Consider the following 23,887-nt stretch of genomic DNA (forward strand, 5'->3'; position numbering starts at 1 on the left):
AGTGGTAATTCCAGTGGTAATTGGCACACTGGGTGCTATTCCAAAAGCACTGGAATTACATTTAAAACAGTTAAAAATTGACAAAATCACCATCAGTCAAATGCAAAAAGCCGCACTGCTTGGATCTGCATGCATATTACGAAAATACGTTACGACGTCCTAGGCCCCTGGGTGGGGCCCGACTAGTAACCAATGCCAAATCCGGCGAAACAACTGACCGCTGTGATACAATTGTATAATAACAATAATAATATCAATAAGGTATTTCAAAAGCAAGCAGTTGAAGAGAAAATTGAGTTAAGACTTTGCTATCTTAAATGCCAATTTAAACAGTGGCTATTAAAACTCTGTAAGTGAATTGACGTTTTTAATGCCCGATTCTGCATTGTTTCTTTTGGGAATTCTACTGCTAATAGTTACCCATGCAAGTAACGCATAAGAAATAAAGCCCTTCTGTTATCAGTCCAGCGTGAGAGGAAAATTATAATCATCTTTGTACAGCAAAAGGGCTCGGCATAATTCCACCGTTAAACAGCTGACAGGCGGTTAGAGTGGATTCTGTGCAAAGTGCAGTGAAATTTATCGTCTAAACATCTGTTAATTAGATAAGCTCTTGTAAACCCAAGTCAGGATTTGGCAGGTTGCTGGGAGCTGATCTCCAGATGTCTTGCAAAATAAAAACGCAGCGTAGGGTTGAGAGCTGATTTTGTTTTTTAGTCCGCTGGTACCAAATGTCTTCACTGCTCGCTTCTTGCAAACGAGGGTCCTGTTGTTACATTTCCCTGATTTGCAGATATGCCCGACTCCTCTTGGGATAATGCGAATAAGCAGCCTTGAAGTTTGCATTCTCTTTTTCTGGGACAGCTATGGGGAAGGAAAGAATTCATCATCTTCATTTAATAACCCTCATAATCCCTTGCGGGGGTGGAGTCTGGGCAACTGAATGGAGTTGGGGGTTGACTGGCCCGATGTCCTTCCTGTCGCCAATGCGGAGTTTTATTCAGCAGATATATTCTCTGCTGAATAAAACATGCTTTAACCAATGCTTGGCTAATCCCCCTTCGTGGGTTTAACCAAGGTGGGAAAGAGATGCCATACAAATGTCACCAAGCATTGAAGGATTTAAAATGAAGGTTGGGTTTTTTCTAACTATTGACATGTAAGCAGAGTAATTTGAGTGCGTTATTGTAGCCAACTGAGGTTGGAGATCCATAGTTCAAGTTCTCCTTCTCCTGCATGCCACGTTATGGAGGAGCTGCTCCCCTCCCCGTCTTTCCCCATTCAGGGATTCAAAAATTTTAGTTCCACCATGATTGCTCTGACTCAGATGTTTCCCTAAGAGCCAAGGTGGCACAGTGGTTAAATGCAGCACTGCAGGCTACTGCTAGATCAGCAGTTCAGTGGTTCAAATCTCACCGGCTCAGGGTTGACTCAGCCTTCCATCCTTCCGAGGTGGGTAAAATGAGGACCCAGATTGTTGGGGGCAATATGCTGACTCTCTGTAAACTGCTTAGAGAGGGCTGAAAGCCCTATGAAGCGGTATATAAGTCTACTGCTATTGCTATTGCTATTCCCGCTGAAACTTGGAAAAGGTTTTCATTAACATGCTTGGAATAGTCTCTCTGGTCTGAAGCCATGATATCTTAGCAGTTAACCTGTCTTCTTTTTTCCTGTAGTACCAGCTGGACGTAAACAGACAAGAGGACAGAGAGAAAATGGTAGGTTCTTTTTTTTAAAAAAAATCTCCCTTGAGAGGCCTTGTAATATTTGATGCAAGATAGAACTAACCGTCATGTTACCCAGGGAGACTTACTTCTTGTTGTCATTGTACAAGCAACACCCCATAGGGTTGAGACTTATCGCCTGCCATTCTAGTCATCTGGGTGAAGATGTATTCGCTTAACAAATAATATTTTGCAGTCTGTCTCTCTCTAGGTCAGGGATAAAATTTCAGTGCGTTTATAAAGGATCAATGTCCTTTGATGGAATTGAGAAAGCAATGCTCCCAAAAAATCAGAGGTCGCATGGCTGTGGAATAAACCTGGTTTTAGGGAAGGGAGAAGGTGAAAAATATTAAGGCCTTCAGTATACCAGATGTTCTGACACCCCCCCCCCCCAGTCACGAATGCCGAGACAAGCTTAACTGGAATGTACTTTAATAGCAAGATACCAAAACCTCAGTGGCTGAAAGCCAAGCATAACAAACAGATAAGGACCTTGGCAGCAACTCAGACAAACTCAGGCAGCAATAAACACAGATAAGGCTTGGCAGCAATCCAGCCTGCCAAGCTTACAGTAATGTCCTCCGACATTAAATCCTGTGTTGACTTCTGCAAAGAGGGCCGTGTGCACAAGTAGCTTTTTATAGTCTGGAGAGGAGCCTAATGACCACCAGCTGAGTACAATCACCTCCTGTAATTGCGTAATTGTTCCTGAAGCCTAGTAGCTCTTCGATGGCGTACATCCAGGAACAACTCACTACTGGCCTCCGGCTCCTCTCCCTTGTCTCCTCCCCACTGGTCCAAAGCTCAGGTGCCTCCTGGTGACCAACCAGCCTCTCTGCGCCCTGCTCGGAGTCGGAACCCTGTCCAGGGTCCTCCACATCCTCTAGAGCCGACTCAGAGAGCCCCTAGCTGTCGGAGTCTGGTGGCAGCTCCAACGGCTCCTGCTGGGCTACAACACCAGGTGTATATTCTTGGCTTCCTGTGCCTCTTGAAAAAGCACCTTTGGGCCTGATGAAGTTGTAAAAAAAAAAATCAAGTTGAGCAAATTAAAAAGAGGACCCCACTTTACTAAATTTTTGGTTTTCTCTTCTCGGTTCCCCAGGAGATACTATTCAGCTGCTTGCTAAGTATCACCGACCAGGTTCTGCTTCCTTCTCTTTCCCTGATGGACTGTAACGCATGCATGTCTGAGGAACTCTGGGGGATGTTTAAAACATTTCCATACCAGCACCGGTGAGTAATTACCTACCGTGTTTCCCCGAAAATATGACCTACCCCGAAAGTAAGTCCTAGCTTGATTTTTAACACGTACGCCCATTAATAAGCCCTAATTAAGACCTTGCCCACTCCAGGGTGCACAGGTAAAAAATTAAGCTAGGGTGGGGATGCGGAGGTGGAGCTGTCCTACTACTTACCATATTTTTCAGAGTACAAGATGCACCTTTCCCCCCAAAAAAAGAAAATCTGGGTGCATCTTATACACCGATGCATCTTATAGTCCGAAAAATTGGGGACCTTCATACAGTCGTAGCCAGGCCTCACACACTCCGACACCTGCCTTGCCGACCCATTTCTTCTGCAGCCAGCAAGGCTTTCCTAAAGCCCTCTGCAACTCCTAACAGCGCTCCGGATCGATCCAGACCTCTGTTAGGGGCTGAAGAGGCCTTCAGGAAAGCCTTGGCGGCCTCAGAAAAAATTCCTGAAGGCCTCTGACAGCAAAAAGAGTAAGATACTACATTTAGGCAAGAAAGACAAAATGCACAGGTACAGTATAGGTGGTACCTTGCTCAATAGTAGTAACTGTGAGAGGGATCTTTGAGTCCTAGTGGACAACTATTTAAATAGGAGCCAGCCGTGTGCAGCAGCTGCCAAAAAAGCCAACACAGTTCTAGGCTGCATAAACAGAGGGATAGAATCAAGATCACGTGAAGTGTTAATACCACTTTATAATGCCTTGGCAAGGCCACACTTGGAATACTGCATCCAGTTTTGGCTGCCACAATGTAAAAAAGACGTGGAGACTCTAGAAAGAGTGTAGAGAAGAGTAAAAAAGAGGATTAGGGGACTGGAGGCTAAAACATAAGAGGAACGGTTGCAGGAATTGGGTATGTCTATTTTAATGAAAAGAAGGACTAGGGGAGACATGATAGCAGTCTTCCAATATCTCAGGGGTGGCCACAAAGAAGAGGGAGTCAAGCTATTCTCCAAAGCACCTGAGGGCAGGACAAGAAGCAATGGGTGGAAACTAATCAGGCAGAGAAGCAATTTAGAACTGAGGAGAAATTTTCTGACAGTGAAAACAATTAATCAGTGGAACAACTTGCCTCCAGAAGTTGTGAATGCCCCAACACTGGAAGTCTTTAGGAAGATGTTGGACAGCTATTTGTCTGAAACGGTATAGAGTTTCCTGCCTAGGCAGGGGGTTGGACTAGAAGACCTCCAAGGTCCCTTCCAACTCTGCTATTGTATTATTGTAAAAAGGAGGCCGGAGGGGGGGGCGACCCACGCAAGTGAGGCGATTCAGTGGGCAACATCCCCTCCCTCCCCAAAGTATAAGACCTTTTTGTCTTTTTTGGTGGCGAATAATATATAAGACAGGGTCTTATTTTCGGAGAAACTCATTTTAATGTTTTAAGTACAACATTTTAATGCTTTTTTTGAGGTGGAAATACATAAATGGATTCCTTTTCTCCCTGCGTCCTGTTCTAGGTATCGTCTCTATGGCCAGTGGAAGAACGAAACATACAATAGCCATCCACTGCTAGTGAAAGTTAAAGCTCAGATAATTGACAGAGCCAAATATATAATGAAGTAAGTTAAGCACTTGTTTGAATAAGCATTCCTATTAAATGTATGCAAAGCCAGACGCCTTGAAATGGAACCTTCTAGATAAGTCTAGCATGGAACGTTCTGGATACGTCTAGCATGGAACGTTCTGGAACATTCTATTAGTCCTCCAAATCATGCTAGGTACAGTTGGTCATGAATACATACAGTCATGACTCATTTTGCAAAAGTTAATGTCTTAATTTCTTCAAGGCAGTTGTTGGTATTCTAATAAAGTTAGTTTTGAACATATATATTTTTTTGCCTCCTGTTTTACTCAGAGGAGATTAAACGTAAGATGTTTAGGATTGCTGACTAAATTATTTGACTAGAATGCCACGCTTCTATTTCCTGAGGTATATCTTTGAGCAAAGCTTCCTGTAGTTGGTGTGAAACTCAGGAATTATGTGTTTAAATAACGCCAGCTTGAATAATAAAATAAGGGATGAATTAATACCTGGTTAGTTTTTTTTTCTGGATTAGAAAAAAAAATCCATACTTGGCCACAAGTATGATTTCTTATTTTGATTTACACCTTTAAGTTCCAAGATAATTAATACATTACATATGAAACGTGACCATATATGCAGTTTTCCCCAGGATTTGGAGAGGACAATCTTAAGACTTTTATTCATAGGAGAGTAAATTAAATTTCTTTGTAATTAGCAAAGCACAAGAAAGAACTAAAGTACAGTATTTTCTTACAGGCGTTTAACGAAGGAGAACGTAAGCCTTCTGGAAGACAAATTGGGAAACTGAGTCACAGCAACCCAACCATTTTATTTGACTATGTAGGTGGCAAGATAAGTTGCGATATGTATCTGTTGTCGCAGCAGATGTGCCGAAGCTGCGTAGTTTAAAAACATACCGAGTGCAAAAACTGCACTTGTTTTATCAAAATTTTACAATAAGTAGTCTTACTAATGCATTGTAACTTGATTGTAAATGTGTAAATGAAAGGCAAGGATTGAGCGAGAAGAGATTGTGGTCCTCAGGTTACAATGGCAATTGGGCCTGGAATTTCTGTCACTAAGTGATTTAGTCGTAAATAGCAGTAGCCCTTAGACTTATATGCCACTTCACAGCGCCCTCTAAGCGGTTTAGAGAGTCAGCCTATTGCCCCCAACATTCTGGTCCTCAGCTTGACATGATGTGTCCTTAGAAACCGCAAGACCAGCAATCCCGGTTGCCATTGTAACCCCAGGACTGCACCGGTCATTAAGCAGGAAAAGGCAGGGGTCCAGGCGTGTAGGTCTGCAGGTGAGAACTATGAGGACTACAAGTGGCATATATATGTATGTCTGTATGTGTACGTGTGTGTTGTCTATGAGCCACAGGGTGGTGCTACAGAGGGTAAATGAGCAAAAAAGTGACCAGAGCAACTTTCGCCTTCCTGCTGGCTTCCCCATTGACTTTACTTATGGAAAGCCAGCAGGCATCCAGAAATCATGATCATATGCCTGTGTCTCACCCAGTGCCTGCATCACAATTGTATGACTGCCTGGGCAGGGCAATGGCTGAAACTCCGTTAACCAGCCCCAAATCTCCTCGTTCAGTTCCTTCGTAACTTTGGTCGCTGAATGAGTGGTTATAACCCGAGGACACCTGCAAATCACAGAAATAATTCCTGTTAAGGCTGTGAAACACTCGCGGATGTGCAAATATATCTCTAAACGTTTCGCTTTTACTTATTCTTTTCAGATTTTGTCGCAGATCCAGAAATACGATAACTTAATAACTCCAGTGGTTGATTCATTGAAATACCTCACTTCACTAAACTACGATGTTTTGGCTTGTATCCTTTGCCAGTTTCCAAGAACTGTGACCTGTGGTGTTTTACATTTCTCTTGTTCCTCAGGAATAATTCCAGGGTGACTCATTGCTCACCATTTAGGGCTAAAAGTTCTTGCCATATTGAATTCAGACTCCGAAATTTGATGGCTTTACACCAGCGACTTATAGCTCCTAAGTTTCTTTGGTCAGTTATTTTGAAGCATTTCCAACTTTTTTTTGTCTTGCACCTTTTTGACGGTGGTAAGAATTCCTCTTCTTTTTGCCACACAGCATAACATTAAATTTTAGCTGCAGGGGATCAAAGGTTGCAGCCAGTATCGTTGTTCAATAGAATTAAGCCTCAGTTTTATGATCTAGTAATCCACCCCATCATATAACTGCAGCTTTTCCCAAAAACACTCCTTAAAGAGTGGTGGTTTTTTTCTCCCCTTACTTCGTTTTAAGAATTAGCATTTTTGGGAGGTGATGGCAGGGCTAGAAAAATATTTCCTTTTTCAAAAAAAAAAATATTTTTATTGTTTTATATTATACATTACATTTCTGTGTTGAGCACTGTGTTCAAGGTGTTAACATACAAACATCATCGTCATATCATCGTCGTTATAATCATATATATATATATATGCTTCCTCCCATATTTGGGCATACCAGGGGTTGTGACACAATGCATACCTATTTCCCTGGCTCAGCTGATAAAGGAGGAGAACCTGTGGCCTAGTGGCTAATACAGCTGCCTAATATGTAATACAGCCCAAGTTCGAATCCCAGTAAGGGTATGGCTAGCTGATGAGAGCTAAATAGCTTGAAATAGATCTATACTAGTCTCCCTTTATTTATTTATCAGCACAAATGCAACATATATATATATGTGTGTTGTGTGTATACAGACACACACATACATACACATACATACATACATGCACGCACCTACATACAAACATGAATAAATAAGCAATAATGTATAAACAAATATGCATTATCATCCATCATCTTTACAACGTATACTATCTTCCATTATAGTATCGATTATAATACAACATCACAATATTTACTCATCTGTTTTTCTTTCTCGTGTAGACCATATTTCACCTAATTCCACTCCTCTAACCTCAGTATCTGTCCTTTAACCAATTGTAGAATACTTCCCATGTTGTAAAATAATCCAAATCTTTTCCTTTAATTTTTAGGGTTAACCTATCCATCTCTGTGATTACAGTATCATCTGCAGGATTTTCTGGTTTTTCCAACATTGTGCATATACAATCCTAGTTGCTGTTAGGATATGTAAAACCAAATATGTGTTACCCTTATTATAATATCCTGGATAAATATTCCCTTCCTTAGTGGTGTTTACTAAGAGGTGTAACTGCTCAGAGGCTGGCCTTTTGATGCCTTGCCTTAAGAACTGAATTTAAGAACCTTGGTGCTCTCAGAGTTTTGTTGCAGATGTTTCTGTTGTAATCTGTTGCAGATTACAACTACGTAATATCCATGCCACAAACTGTTGAGTAACTGTTCAAGTTACTTAGTTGGGTAATGAAACATCTGCTCTGAGAGCACCAAACACTCAAAAGCTACAAATACTCCCAGATTGTTTCAGCTGTCATCACCCTGTAATATCTTTTAATGCTAACGTTAACAACTCACGTAGAATTCTTCCTTAACGTCATCTAAGATTGCATAATTGAAGCCTTAGCAAATCCCGAGAAAGAGAGGATGAAAACACGACGACACTACAATCTCTAGTTGGCTTCAGAGTAAGTCTTTATCTTTTGTATGTTTTACCCAGCTAAAATGCACTGGAGGCAACTGGATCTTTACTGGATTTATTTCTACAGCAGTCCTCAGGAAGAACATGGAGGGCTTTACAAAACAATGAAAATGCCACCTTAAATAAAAGTTACCCTTAGATGCTTTCCACACACATCCAACATGGATGGATATGGATATGGATGATAGATGGCATAGGTAGGTAGGTAGGTAGGTAGGTAGGTAGGTAGGTAGGTAGGTAGGTAGGTAGATAGATAGATAGATAGATAGATAGATAGATAGATAGATGATAGATAGATAGATAGATAGATAGATATAATAGATATATTAAAGATATTAGATTGGCTGGAAGGATGGGTTGATAGATATGGATGATGGATGGATGGATGGATGGATAGATAGATAGATAGATAGATAGATAGATAGATAGATAGATAGATAGATAGATAGATAGATAGATGATTGATAGATATGGGTGATAATATTAAAGATATTAGATAGATGGCTGGAAGGATGGATGGATAGATATGAATGATAGATAAATAGATGATAGATAGATAGATAGATAGATAGATAGATAGATAGATAGATAGATAGATAGATAGATATAATAGATATAATAGATATATTAAAGATATTAGATGGCTGGAAGGATGGGTTGATAGATATGGATGATGGATGGATGGATGGATGGATGGATGGATGGATGGATAGATAGATAGATAGATAGATAGATAGATAGATAGATAGATAGATAGAAAAATAGATATATGATTGATAGATATGGGTGATAATATTAAAGATATTAGATAGATGGCTGGAAGGATGGATGGATAGATATGAATGATAGATAAATAGATGATAGATAGATAGATAGATAGATAGATAGATAGATAGATAGATAGATAGATAGATAGATAGATAGATATAATAGATATATTAAAGATATTAGATGGCTGGAAGGATGGGTTGATAGATATGGATGATAGATGGATGGATGGATGGTGGATGGATGGATGGATAGATAGATGATAGATAGATAGATAGATAGAATAGATGATGGGTGATAATATTAAAGATATTAGATAGATGGCTGGAAGGATGGATGGATAGATATGAATGATAGATAAATAGATGATAGATAGATAGATAGATAGATAGATAGATAGATAGATAGATAGATAGATAGATAGATAGATAGATAGATAGATAGATAGATATAATAGATATATTAAAGATATTAGATGGCTGGAAGGATGGGTTGATAGTATGGATGATAGATGGATGGATGGATGGATGGATGGATGGATCGATAGATAGATAGATAGATAGATAGATAGATAGATAGATAGATAGATAGATATATGATTGATAGATATGGGTGATAATATTAAGATATTAGATAGATGGCTGGAAGGATGGATGGATAGATATGAATGATAGATAAGATAGATAGATAGATAGATAGATAGATAGATAGATAGATAGATAGATATAATAGTTAATTAAAGATATTAGATGGCTGGAAGGATGGGTTGATAGATATGGATGATGAGATGGATGGATAGATAGATAGATAGATGATAGATAGATAGATAGATAGATAGATAGATAGATAGATAGATAGATAGATAGATAGATGATAGATATATGATTGATAGATATGGGTGATAATATTAAAGATATTAGATAGATGGCTGGAAGGATGGATGGATAGATATGAATGATAGATAAATAGATGATAGATAGATAGATAGATAGATAGATAGATAGATAGATAGATAGATATAATAGATATATTAAAGATATTAGATGGCTGGAAGGATGGGTTGATAGATATGGATGATGGATGGATGGATGGATGGATGGATGGATGGATGGATGGATGGATAGATAGATAGATAGATAGATAGATAGATAGATAGATAGATAGATAGATATATGATTGATAGGTATGGGTGATAATATTAAAGATATTAGATAGATGGCTGGAAGGATGGATGGATAGATATGAATGATAGATAAATAGATGATAGATAGATAGATAGATAGATAGATAGATAGATAGATAGATAGATAGATAGATAGATATAATAGATATATTAAAGATATTAGATGGCTGGAAGGATGGGTTGATAGATATGGATGATAGATGGATGGATGGATGGATGGATGGATGGATGGATAGATAGATAGATAGATAGATAGATAGATAGATAGATAGATAGATAGATAGATAGATAGATAGATAGATATATGATTGATAGATATGGGTGATAATATTAAAGATATTAGATAGATGGCTGGAAGGATGGATGGATAGATATGAATGATAGATAAATAGATGATAGATAGATAGATAGATAGATAGATAGATAGATAGATAGATAGATAGATAGATAGATAGATAGATAGATAGATGATAGATAGAATCAAGATATGGAGAGAAATGGATGGATGGATGGATGATAGATAATTCATCTGCTGGAATATTTGGGAACTACATAACACAGGTACCAAAAGTATTAATTTCTGGGTTGCTAAGCTCAGGACTATGTTGTTAGGTATTTACTCTGGTCTAAAATTTCTCTTCACTTCAGGCTTAGCGAGTTTCTGTGGTGCTGTTTTTCGAAAATACCCGATAGAGCTTGCCGGACTCCTCCAGTATGTGGCAAATCAACTCAAGGCAGGAAAAAGGTGAGTGGAAAGGAGAATAACTTTATATGGTTACTTTCAATGTACACGGATCGGCATACATGAAAATGAAATTTCGTTGCACAGAGCTCTCAAAAGGATCTCCACCTCCGTAGCTGTGTTTGTTTTTTCACAGCCATCCTATTAAACATTACAGCACTATATAGGATTTAATATTTAAAGCATGGGTGGCTGGAGGAGTCTTTTGACTGCCTTCCAGCACCGGGATTAGGAGATTGAAGCAGTGCAGGTCAAATTGCATTAAAAAAAAAAAAATCATTGCAACATCTGTGGAATACATGCAGTTCCGCTGCTTCTAAGGTGGTTTAGTTTGGGGCTCATTTTGTATCAAAGTGGAGACAAGCAGTTTGGGCTTTAGATATAAAGCATTATTTATTAAATTTGTTTGCCGCCCATCTCTCTGCAATTTCCATTTGTACATCACCCAGAATCACCCTATGAGGGACATGGGCAATTTTTAGATAAATGGTAGATGATAGATAGGTAGGTAGGTAGATAGGTAGATAGATACAGTAGATGATAGATAGATAGATAGATAGATAGATAGATAGATAGATAGATAGATAGATAGATAGATGATAGATAGATAGATAGATAGATAGATAGATAGATAGATAGATAGATAGATAGATAGATAGATGATAGATGATAGATAGATAGATAGATAGATAGATAGATAGATAGATAGATAGATGATAGATAGATAGATAGATAGATAAAGATAGAACCCTGCTTCCCTGAAAATAAGACCTCCCCGTATAGTAAGCCCAATCAGGGTTTTGAGCACATGCGCTAAAATAAGCCCTCCCTAAAAATATTGCAACACAGCAGCAGCCATGAGGTGACCACACTTGCCATCTCCTGCACCTCAAAAATAATAACTCCACCAAAATAAGGCCAAGTGCTTATTTTGGGGGTCAAACGAAAATAAGACCCTGTCTTATTTTCAGGAAAACACGGTAGGTAGGTAGGTAGGTAGGTAGGTAGGTAGGTAGATACATAGATAGAGCATGCACTTAGACTTATGTATCGCTTCATGGTGCTTTTACAGCCCTCTAAGCGGTTTGCAGAGTCAGCCTGTTGCCACCAACAATCTGGGTCCTCATTTTACTGACCTCAGAAGGATGGGCCACTATGGCTCGGATGGATGGATGGATGGATGATAGACAGACAGGCACAGACACAAAAAAATTCAGAAAGTGTTATGGGAGGGTCCTGGTAAGATTGTGGTAATATACACTTGTACTGTAAAATCAGTTTTGTCTCCATGCAATCCATTTCTTAGTTTGGCTTCATTTTTTTTTCTTCCCCTGTAGTTTTGACCTCCTCATTTTGAAAGAAGTGGTACAAAAAATGGCTGGAATTGAAATCACGGAAGAAATGACCATGGAACAGCTAGAAGCCATGACTGGCGGGGAGCAGCTGAAGGCAGAGGTGTGTGTTGCTTGCTGAAGGGAGAGGAAAATATGGGTGATTTTCAAGTATGCCAGGAAGCAACAAACTTAGCTGAAACTTATTGTAAGTTTGTTCTTTGTGTTTCAAGTTGCAGTCATTGGCAAGGAAGGTGGGTTTCTTATAGCTTTTATGTACATTGAGAGCTTATGCACCAAAAACAAATTCCTTGTATGTCCAATCACATTTGGCCAATAAAGAATTCTCTTCTATTTTATTCCATTCCATTCTATTCTATTCTTTATTCCAATATTTATTTTATTCTATTCCATTCTATTCTTTATTCCAATATTTATTTTATTCTATTCTTTATTCCAATATTTATTCTACTCTTTATTCCAATATTTATTTTATTCTATTCCATTCCATTCTACTCTTTATTCCAATATTTATTTTATTCTATTCCATTCTATTCTATTCTTTATTCCAATATTTATTTTATTCTATACCATTCCACTCCATTCTACTCTTTATTCCAATATTTATTTTATTCTATTCTATTCCATTCTATTCTATTCTTTATTCCAATATTTATTCTATTCTATTTATTCTTTATTCCAATATTTTTTCTATTCTATTTTATTCTATTCTGTTCTATGCCTTAACCTTTTTAAATTGTTATTATTCCTTTGCTCAGGGAGGCTACTTCGGTCAGATTAGGAACACTAAGAAATCTTCTCAGAGATTAAAAGACGCCCTCCTGGACCACGATCTCGCCCTCCCGCTGTGCCTTCTCATGGCTCAGCAGCGCAACGGCGTCATCTTTCAAGAAGGAGGGGAGAAACATTTGAAGCTGGTGGGGAAGCTCTACGATCAGGCAAGCCGATGAGACTCGCATTGTTGTTGTTGTTGTTGTTGTAATGATCTTAAAATGTTTAGAATACTCCCGACAGTCAGATGAATGCCAGAAGGCTGGATTTGCATGCTTGCCTGAAGGCTAACGGAGAAGGAATTGGGGGGTGGGGGTGGGGGGGGCTGAATTACCTGCGCTCTGCAGGAAGTCCTCTCCACCACAATGGAAGCCAGCCTTTCCACTGTTAAGCAAGGCCGTTGTTAAGTCACTTATGCCCCCCTTTTACGACCTACCTTGCCTCGGTTGCTAAGTGAATCAAATGCAGTTGTTAAGCAAGTAGCACAGTTCTTAAGTGAATCCAGCTTCCCCGTTGACTTTGCTGGTCCAAAGGTCACAAAAGGGAATCGTGTGACCCCCGGGACCCTGCAACCGTCATAAGTACATGCCAGTTTCCAAGCATCTAGGTTTTGACCACATGACCATGGGGGACACCCAACTGGTTGTAAATGGGAACAATAGTCCTAGGCCACTTTTCAGTGCCGTTGTAACTTGGAGCGGTCGCTAAATGAACCGTTCAACACACTACCTGTGTTTGAAATTAGGCAATTGCCCTCTTGATAAGAAAGCCTGGTCATTGCCTTACCCCTTTCGTGTTTTTTTCCCCCCCTCTTATAGTGCCACGATACTTTGGTACAATTTGGTGGCTTTCTGGCATCCAATTTAAGCACAGAGGACTATATTAAGCGAGTGCCTTCTATCGACGTCCTCTGTAACGAATTTCACACTCCGCACGACGCTGCTTTCTTCCTTTCGAGACCTATGTACGCGCACCACATATCGGTGAGTACACATCCCCCTTATACAGCATCCCTTTTCTTGACGCTCCTCAAAGTGGCCATCTGGCATCATCCACAGTCTTCAGCAAGCCTCTCCAATCTTAGCAACTTTAAGACTTAAAAGTGTTCCAATATCTCAGGAGTTGCCACAAAAAAAAGTGGAGTGGTCAAATCTATTTTCTAAAGCATCAGAGGGCAGGACAAGAAGAGGGCAGGGTGGAAACTCATCAAAGAGAGAAGCAACCTAGAACTAAAGAGAAATTTCCTGACGGTGAGACCCATTAGTCAGTGGAACAACTTGAATCCAGAAGTTGTAGGTGCTCCAACACTGGAAGTTTTTAAGAAGAGATTGGACAACTCTTTTGTCCAGAATGATATAAAGTCTCATGAGTAGCAGGTTTCCTAAATGGGGTTGCACTAGAAGACTTTCAAGATTCCCCCTTCCAGTATTGCAACACAGCAGCAGGAATGAGGTGGCCACACTCGGCACCTCCTGCATCTCAAAAATAGTAAGACCTCCCCGAAAATAAGGCCAAGCACTTCCCGTATTTTTCGGAGTATAAGACGTACCGGAGTATAAGACACATCAAGATTTTGAAGAGGCAAATTAAAAAAAAAAAGTTTTTGCACTTTGCAAACCTCTCAAAAACAGCCCATTTTTCGCTCATTTCTGCCCTCCCCAATAGCAATAGCAATAGCAGTTAGACTTATATACCGCTTCATAGGGCTTTCAGCCCTCTCTAAGCGGTTTACAGAGTCAGCATATCGCCCCCACAGTCTGGGTCCTCATTTCACCCACCTCGGAAGGATGGAAGGCTGAGTCAACCCTGAGCCGGTGAGATTTGAACCGCTGAACTGCTGATCTAGCAGTCAGCTGAAGTAGCCTGCAGTGCTGCATTTAACCACTGCGCCACCTCGGCTCCCCAGCCCCCAGGAGCACTCTGGAAGCCTCCTAAAGGCTCTGCAGGGCCATTTTTGCAAAGGGGGTGGGGTTTTGGGATGCTGTATTCAGTGTATAAAATGCACCCAGATTTTCAGCCTCTTTTTTTGAGAGAAGAAGGTTCATCTTATACTCCGGAAAATACTGTATTTCAGGGGTCAAAAGAAAATAAGACCCTGTCTTATTTTTGGGGAAACATGGTAGATTTGACCAGACAGATTTTATACATACATGCATACATACATACACACGCTAGTATTTTCTTTTTTCTTTTCCCTTACCAGTCAAAGTACGATGAGTTGAAGAAAGCAGAAAAGGGGAATAAGCAACAGCAGAAAGTCCACAAATACATCACGTCCTGCGAGGTGGTGATGGCCCCTGTCCACGATGCGGTGATCTCCTTGCACCTTCCGAAGGTCTGGGATGATATCAGTCCCCAGTTCTACGCCACCTTCTGGTCCCTCACCATGTACGACCTGGCGGTGCCCCGGGGTAGCTACGAACGGGAAGTCAATAAGCTGAAAATCCAGATGAAAGCCATCGACGACAATCAAGACATGGTGCGTATTGATTTTGGCAAGCTTGAACATTGGGCACTCTCTAACCAAAGGAAATTCAAGGGTGAAAAGAGTAAGGTTCTACACTTAGGCAAGAAAAACTGAAATGCACAGGTACAGTATAGATGGTACCTCGGTCAATAGTAGTAACTGTGAGAGGGATCTTGGAGTCCTAGTGGGCAACCATTTAAATAGGAGCCAGCCGTGTGCAGCAGCTACCAAAAAAGCCAACATAGTTCTAGGCTGCATCAACAGAGGGATAGAATCAAGATCTCGTGAAGTGTTAATACCACTTTATAAGGCCTTGGTAAGGCCACACTTGGAATACTGCATTCAGTTTTGGTCGCCACGATGTAGAAAAGATGTGGAGACTCTAGAAAGAGTGCAGAGAACAGCAACAAAGGGGACTGGAGACTAAAACATAAGAAGAACCGTTGCTGGAACTGGGTATGTCTAGCTTGATGAAAAGAAGGACTACGGGAGACATGATAGCAGTCTTCCAATATCTCAGGGGCTGCCACAAAGAAAAGGGAGTCAAACTATTCTCCAAGGCACCTGATGGCAGAACAAGAACCAATGGAGGGAAACTGATTAAGGAGAGAAGCAACTTAGAACTGAGGAGAAATTTCCTGACAGTTAGAATAATTAATCAGTGGAACAATCTGCTTCCAGAAGTTGTGAATGCCCCAACACTGGAAGTCTTCAAGAAGATGTTGGATAGCCATTTGTCTGGAATGGTATAGGGTTTCCTGCCTAGGTAGGGGGTTGGATTAGAACAGTGGAATCGCCCCCTTGAGCCATTGAGGGAGTTGTCATCACCCCCCTCCCTCAACATAACCTCTCAATCACAACACGGGGAAATAATTCTTCAATTTATGCAAACTTTTTTTTTGTTTTCTGAAGAAGAACTGAAAACGTTTCGCTTCTCGACCAAGAAGCTTCTTCGGTTCTGAAGAAGAACTGAAAACGTTTCACTTCTCAACCAAGAAGCTTTTTCGGTTCTGAAGAAGAACTGAAAACGTTTCGCTTCTCGACCAAGAAGCTTCTTCGGTTCTGAAGAAGAACTGAAAACGTTTCGCTTCTCAACCAAGAAGCTTCTTCAGTTCCGAAGAAGAACAGAAGAAGCTTGCTTGGATGACAAGCGAAACCTTTTCAAGGAAGGGGGGAAAAAACCCTTAAAAAGTCCATTTGCCTTTCTGGAAAAGCACCTTTGAGACGTGCAGATTCACTTGGCAAGCAAGGACTGAGTTGTGAATGTGAGTGTGTGGTTTTTTTTCCCCCTCCTCCTCCAGCCTCCCAATAAAAAGAAGAAAGAAAAAGAACGCTGCACAGCCCTTCAGGATAAACTTCTAGAAGAGGAAAAGAAGCAGCTGGATCACGTGGAACGGGTGTTGCAAAGGCTGAAGCTTGAAAAGGACAACTGGCTCCTTGCAAGTAAGTTGCGCGGGAGCATCCCTCAGTCCTGTCCTCGATGGGGTTTTTTCCCCCCCTCAACCTTGGCCTCTTTAAAACGTCTGGACTTCAACTCCCAGAATTCCCCAGCCAACAACTGGCTCTGGAATCCTGGGAGTTGCAATCCAGATTTCTTAAAACGGCCCAGGGCCGAGAAATACCATCTTAAGACACACTTGAAGAAAAGTAACTCATTTCCTCTTTTTTGAATAAAATTTTTAAGAGTCGACGAAAAACGAGACCATAACCAAGTTTCTGCAGCTGTGTATATTTCCTCGCTGTATCTTTTCGGCCATCGATGCTGTTTACTGTGCTCGCTTTGTGGAACTGGTGCATCAACAGAAAACACCCAATTTTTCAACGTTGCTTTGTTATGACAGAGTAAGTCATTCTTAATTTTGGCCTCCCATTCCCTTAGAATCCCCTCCCTCCTTCTCTCTCTCTCTCTCTCTCTCTCTCTCTCTCTCTCTCTCTCTCTCTCTCTCTCTCTCCCTCCCTCCCTCCCTCCCTCCCTCCCTCCCTCCCTCTCTCTCTCTCTTATTGTTGGGGGCAAGAGGAAACAGCTTAGAGGGGACTAAAGCTCTGTAAAGCAGTATAGAAGTCTTAAATGCTATTGCTATCGCTATCTCTCTACATCCGTCTGTCTGTCTGTCTGTCTGTCTATCTATCTATCTATCATCAATCTTCATCTATTTACGTACCTCTCACCCATACATACATACATACATACATATACCTTCTTCTCTCTCTTATCTATTTCCCTCTCTCTCTCTTTCCCTCTCTATCTTACCTTATCTAGCTATCTCTATTTACCTAAATCTCACCCATCTCTCTCTCCCCCTCCTCTCTATCTTATCTATCTATCATCTATTTATCTATATCATCTATCCATCATCTATCTATCTATCTATCATCTATCTATCTATCTATCTATCTATCTATCTATCTATCTATCTATCTATCTATCTATCTATCTATCTATCTATCATCTAATTTTAAAAGTACCTATCTCCCTCATACAGAACCCCTGGATGGTGTACAAATAAATTTTACTGGAAGATTTTTAATTTGTTTTATTTACTATAGACATCCCCCCTCCTCCCCCCCCCCCATACTTTCATTTTAACAAAATAAACGCCTACAGAGTCCCAGATTGATAATCCCAGGGGAAGATTTTTCTTTAGTGTGTGATTTAAATGAACCAACACCCCACCCCACCCCACAGCAGCCAAAAAACCCATTGAAATGTTAGAGAAATTGAAACCCCTTTCTTTTAGCATAACATGTTTTTTTTAATGCACAAATTTCTTCTAGGTCTTCTCCGATATCATCTACACAGTAGCCAGCTGCACGGAAAACGAAGCCAGTCGATATGGTAGATTTTTGTGCTGCATGCTAGATACCGTAACCCAGTGGCACAGCGACAAAAGCGTATATGAAAAGGTACATTTCAAATATGTGAACACCTAATTGTGTTTTAAGGAAGAGAAAAACCCTGCGGCCGGTGTGGTGGGATTTGGTGCGTTCTGACAACGCTCAAAATGTTCGTTCTGAATTTTGACTGAAGAATTTACTTGGATGAATAACAAATATGTCTCCGCTTTAATAACTGTTGATCCGGTTGCCGTGATTTAAACCTTTTTGGCCTGGATGATTGAGTCTTCACTTAAAATATATATTTGGAAAGGAATCGGGAGTCAGTGGAGATAATTTAATATTGGCAAAAGGCCATCCAAAGAGCCACGGTGGTGCAGTGGTTAGAGTGCAGTACTGCAGGCTACTTCTGCTGGCTGCCTGCAATTTGGCAGTTCAAATCTCACCAGGTTCAAGGTTGACTCAGCCTTCCATCCTTCGGAGGTGGGTAAAATGAGGACCCAGATTGTTGGGGGCAAGATGCTGACTCTGTAAACCTGTAAACAGCTTAGAGAGGGCTGTAAAGCACTGTGAAGCAAGTCCGAATGCTATTGCTAGTTTCATTCCTTCATTCATTCATCCTTCTCTTCCCTTCCCTTTCCTATTCATCCATCCAAATCAGCTTAAGATTGACCCACCTCTCCGAGGTTGCTAAAATGAGGACCCAGATTGTTGGGGGCAATAGGCTGATTCTGTAAACTACTTAGAGAGGGCTGTAAAGCATTGTGAAGCGCTATATAAGTCTAAATGCTATAGTTACTTTCCTTCCTTCCTCCCTCCCTCCCCTTCCCTTCCCCATCCATCCAAATCAGCTGAAAGTTGATTTGGCCTTCCATCCTTCCGAGGTGTGTAAAATGAGGACCTAGATTGTTGGGGGCAAGAGGCTGACTCTATAAACCGCTTAGAGAGGGCTGTAAATCACTGTAAAGCGGCATATAAGTGCTATTACTATCCTAGGTTTTTCCATTCTTTCCACACAGGAGTGCGGTAACTATCCGGGCTTCATCACTGTACTCCGATCCAGTGGTTACGACGCTGTGAACAAAGCCGACCAATTAGACTACGAAAATTTCCGACACGTGGTGCACAAATGGCATTACAAGTTAACCAAGGTAAATTCAGGAATGGCGTTGAACTGGGCTTGAGCCGCGGTGAGGAACGCCTATTGTCGGATGTTAATTTTTCTGTTTTCTCTTTCTCTTCCCAGGCATCTGTGCACTGTCTGGAAACCGGGGAATATACGCATATCAGAAATATCCTGATCGTGCTGACCAAAATTTTGCCGTGGTATCCAAAGGTGGTGAATCTGGGCCAGGCCTTGGAACGAAGAGTCCGTAAGATTTACGAGGAAGAGAAAGAAAAGAGACCAGACCTATATGCGTTAGCCATGGGGTAACAAAACAATTCCCTTTCCAAGAAACCCAAGTTTAAACTGTCTGTCAAAAAAGACGCCCCCAACGCTGTGGAAGCTCAATTTTGAGATCAACTTTTGATCTGAGTTTGAGTTTTGACCGACGGTGAAAAGCTGTCATTATCAAGTCATGCAGGGGACAGGTGTGGTGGGTGTTGGTGTGGTGTTTTTTTTTTAATTGTAAAATGGTTTATATGTCCATAAGAAAATACCTTGTATTTTAACCAACTCAAGAATTTGTCAGGGTTCCAAGTAACACCCCCAACAAAAGAAGACGCCGAGACTTGAGTTTCCTCAAAGTTCCATTTTATTAGAGATGTCATCTTAGCATATCTCGGAAAGCTCGAATCTGGAAGTTTCCAGGTTTTCCCCACCCAAGTGAAAGTTCAAGGCCCTGCCCAGCTCCCACATGTCCATCACATGGCCCAATCAGGAACCATCCAAAACTGGAGATGCCTCCCAGTCACCTCATCGCAGCTGCAGGGCCAGATGACCTTAACTTTCCGAGAAAGAATGTTGTTATGGCTACATTTCACCCACACTCTGTATAATCCCGCCTCCCGTTTTCCCACAGAAAATGGGGCAGGCCTAAAGTCCAAAAGGTAAAAGACCTGGGCTTCCTAGTAAAGAGAAATTTGCAGCTTGTAAACCTGGGCCTTAGTCTGGGCCTAGAAATAACTCTTGGTGTCTTGCCAATGCTAGTCCTGAAATAGGATTTAGAAGCATTCTCCAGTAATACTGCAGACAATGAGAGCTGATTTGAGGGAGGTGGCACAGGATAGATACCATGTGTCCATTCTTGACATCGTCCAAAACTGGAGATGCCTCCCAGTCACCTCAGCTGCAGGGAAAGAAGTCCTTGATTCTCTAAGAAAAAGAATGTTATTTTGGCTATATATCTCCCATACTCCATATAATTCCTCCCTCTCATTTCCCCACAGTAGAAACTCTGGCAGGCCTGAAACGTAAAAGATGGCTTCCAGATCTGACAAAACCTTTCAAAGTTTATATCGTGTATCCTCTGGTTGAATAAAATTGACAGAGGGGAGATAAATGAAGAAGTATCAACCGTTTAAATCCTTTAAATCGGCAGCCTTTCTTGATTAAGCGATGGCCCAGGGAGCTTATCGAGATGAGTAATAGAACAGAATTGACATTTTCCAAGGGGGGGGGGAGAAAAAGCAAATAAAAGAGCTATTCTGATAAAGTTCTTGTCAAAGTCAGAAACAGCCCAAGGAAAGAGAGAGAAAAAGCTGAAATGGAGGATCTCTTAGGTTTTGCTCCCTTCAGGTCATAGATTGACTAATGGCAGGTGAAGGAAAGAGACATGTTGCAACTCACCCGAAATTCCATTTTTGTTTTATCTGTGTTGACCTGGTCAACACAGGCATTTTGAGCCCCCCAATTTTGGCTGGTCAAGCGAGACGTCCCTGAAGTGAGTTTTGTCCTATTTTAACGACCTTTCTTTCTTGCCACCGCTGTTCAGTGAATCGCTCGCTGCAAGTGTATAAGTTAGTGAGACGGCTGTTTTAGTGAGTCTGGCATCCCCATTTGACCCCCCCATTGCTTCTTGTTCTACTCTCAGGTGCTTTGGGGAATAGCTTGACTCCCTCTTCTTTGCGGCAGCCCCTGATATATTGGAAGACTGCTATCATGTCTCCCCTAGTCCTTCTTTTCATTAAACTAGACATTCCCAGTTCCTGCAACCGTTCTTCATATGTTTTAGCCTCCAGGCTTCCAATTATCTTCATTCCTCCACCTCCTCTCCATCCTTCTCCTACCTATACTCCCCTCCTTCTCCCCCTTCTCCTTCTCCCACTCCTCCTTCTTCTCCTCTTTCTTCTCCTCTCCCTCCTTCTCTCCCTCCTTCTCCTTTCCCTCCTCCCCATCTTCCCCCTCCTCCCCCTTTTTCTCCTTCCCCTCCACCCCTTCCTCCTTCTCCTCCCTGTTCTCCTCCTCCCCCTCCTCCTCCTTCTCCCACTCCTTCCCATCCTATCCCTCCTCCTCCTACCTATCCTCCTCCCCTTCTCCCACTCCTTCCCCCCTCCTTCTTTCCCTCCTTCTCCTCCTTCCCCTTCCCCTCCTCCTCCTCCCTGTTCTCCTCCTCCCCCTCCTTCTCCTCCTCCCTGTTCTCTTCCCCTCTCCTTATTCTCCTCCCACTCCTCCTCCATCCTCCCCTCCTCCTTCTCCCCCTTCTCTTTCTCCTCCCCTCCTCCTTCTCCCCCCTCGCCCCCATTCCTTTCTAGCATTGATGCTTGTCTGACGGTCGCAAAAGGGGACATTATTTTTTTACATATGCTGCCATCTCGCCCCTCTTGCCTTTCACCTTGTATTTCTCTCTTTTATCCTCTTTTTTTTTTAAAATACCCTGGGACACAATTTTAAGGCTAGCCATACGTTTCTGTTCAAATGTCAGCTGTTTCGATTATTCTTTTGGAAGCCAGCAAAAGGATATTTTAGGCAACCAGACACTTAAGAGTCACGGTCCCTTAAAGGGGTTCAGGATACCCCAGAGGCTTAAGAGAACCACCCCCACCCACCCACCCCCGTTCCAAATCCAGAGTGGATAGAAAGGCAGCATGGGTTCAAATGCAATGGGTTCACTTTAACAACGGTGGCAAGAAAGGACATAAAAGAGAGCAAAATTCACTTAACCAATGACTCCCTGAGCTGCAGAAACGGGCTCAAATATTTTGGGCTACCTATACAAATACAGCCGTAAAAACCCAGAATTGTTTCTTTTCTTCTTAAGGCTACTTCCGTGTTTCTGTTTAACACACCAGCAGTTTAGAGCACAGGCATAAAGGAAGATGGGGGGAGAATAATTTGGGGCAGCTTTGACAATGAAGGTCTCGTCAGGTTTGACGGCCAAGTGGCTCAATGGGTTAGGGCACAGTATTGCAGGCTACGTCAGCTGACTGCTAGCTGCAGTTCGGCAGTTCGAATCTCACCAGGCTCAAGGTCGACTCAGCCTTCCATCCTTCCGAGGTGGGTAAAATGAGGACCCAGATTGTTTGGGGGCAAGAGGCTGACTCTGCAAACCGCTGAGAGAGGGCTGTAAAAGCTCTGTAAAGCGGTATATAAGTCTAAGGGCTATTGCTATTAAGCAATCGCAGGAGACTTGAGACACACACAAACCGGTTTGTACCAAACTGAGCATTAGTGAAAAAGACAGTACTTATGGTGGTAGTGAAAATCCCTAATTTTTTTTCCTTTCCTGAGCAGCAGCATTTTCAAGTGTGTGTGTGTGTGTGTGTGTGTCTGCGTGCGTGCGTGCGTGTCTTTTCTGCCTGTGTGTACTGCCTCTTTTTAACCCTGTGTGCGGCTTTCAGCTACTCTGGCCAACTGAAAAGTAGAAAAATGGTTCCTGAAAACGATTTCCATCAGAAGGACCTTCCCACCCGGAACGCAGTGCCCGCCATGGTTCAAAACGGGCCAGGGGGAGCAGGGCTCCCTACGCTCATGATAAACCCAGCTAAATTGGAAGAAAGCACCGCCGAGGAGACAGGTGGGTCTTTGCCCTCATCGTTGCCAAGCCCCCCCCTTTTTTTTAATGGAGTAACCGCGGGAAGAGGGAGGAGGGTTCGGTCCAGGAGATCCCCTTGAATGTCCGAGATGCAGATGCCAGGGTTCAGACAGAGCCAAATATACATCAAGTGCATCCTTTGCCTCTGATTACCTCATTTGCATAAACATGTACCGTATTTTTCGGAGTATAAGACGCACCTTCCCCCTCCCCCCCCAAAAAAATAGGGTGAAAATCTGGCTGCGTCTTATACACCGAATACGGCATTTTTAGCCTCCCAAAACCCCGTCCCCTTCGCCAAAATGGACATGCAGAGGGTTTGGAAGGCCTGCAAAGTGCTCCTGGGAGCTGGGAAGGGCAAAAACGAGTGAAAAACAGGCCATTTTTTGCTTGTTTTTGTGTCCCCGTTTCCCCCTCCCAGCCCCCAGCAGCACTCTACAAGCCTCCCAAACTCACTGCATGCCCCATTTTTCACAAAAAATGAGGCATGCAGAGAGTATGGGAGGTTGCAGAGTGCAAAACCCTTTTTTTTTTAAAAAAAAAAATGCTTCTTCAAAATTTTGGTGCGTCTTATATACCGAAAAATATGGTAAATGTACTCAAAAATGTGTAAACGTAAAATGATTTACGTTTACACCCCACAATCCACCTCCATGGTCATAGCAACTTGTCCACCAA

At 41.8% G+C, this 23,887-nt stretch overlaps 1 protein-coding gene across 1 annotated transcript in view; it reads left to right on the top strand.

The window, feature by feature from the left end:
* The window catches only part of THOC2 (THO complex subunit 2), a 59,533-nt gene that overhangs the window by 23,246 nt on the left and 12,400 nt on the right, over positions 1-23,887 (top strand). Inside the window, 19 exon segments of the mRNA XM_087727632.1 lie at positions 1,677-1,718; positions 2,827-2,957; positions 4,434-4,535; positions 5,258-5,274; positions 5,277-5,341; positions 6,252-6,345; positions 8,020-8,063; positions 8,065-8,101; positions 10,715-10,811; positions 12,146-12,263; positions 12,919-13,098; positions 13,750-13,914; positions 15,135-15,410; positions 16,700-16,841; positions 17,083-17,240; positions 18,174-18,302; positions 19,253-19,384; positions 19,480-19,664; positions 23,016-23,191. Coding sequence (XP_087583758.1) covers positions 1,677-1,718; positions 2,827-2,957; positions 4,434-4,535; positions 5,258-5,274; positions 5,277-5,341; positions 6,252-6,345; positions 8,020-8,063; positions 8,065-8,101; positions 10,715-10,811; positions 12,146-12,263; positions 12,919-13,098; positions 13,750-13,914; positions 15,135-15,410; positions 16,700-16,841; positions 17,083-17,240; positions 18,174-18,302; positions 19,253-19,384; positions 19,480-19,664; positions 23,016-23,191 — 2,290 coding nt within the window.

The sequence above is a fragment of the Thamnophis sirtalis genome, unplaced genomic scaffold, assembly GCF_051295495.1.
Source record: "Thamnophis sirtalis isolate CommonGarterSnake01/CBP01778 unplaced genomic scaffold, rThaSir2_p1.2 scaffold_13, whole genome shotgun sequence".
NCBI lineage: Eukaryota > Metazoa > Chordata > Lepidosauria > Squamata > Natricidae > Thamnophis > Thamnophis sirtalis.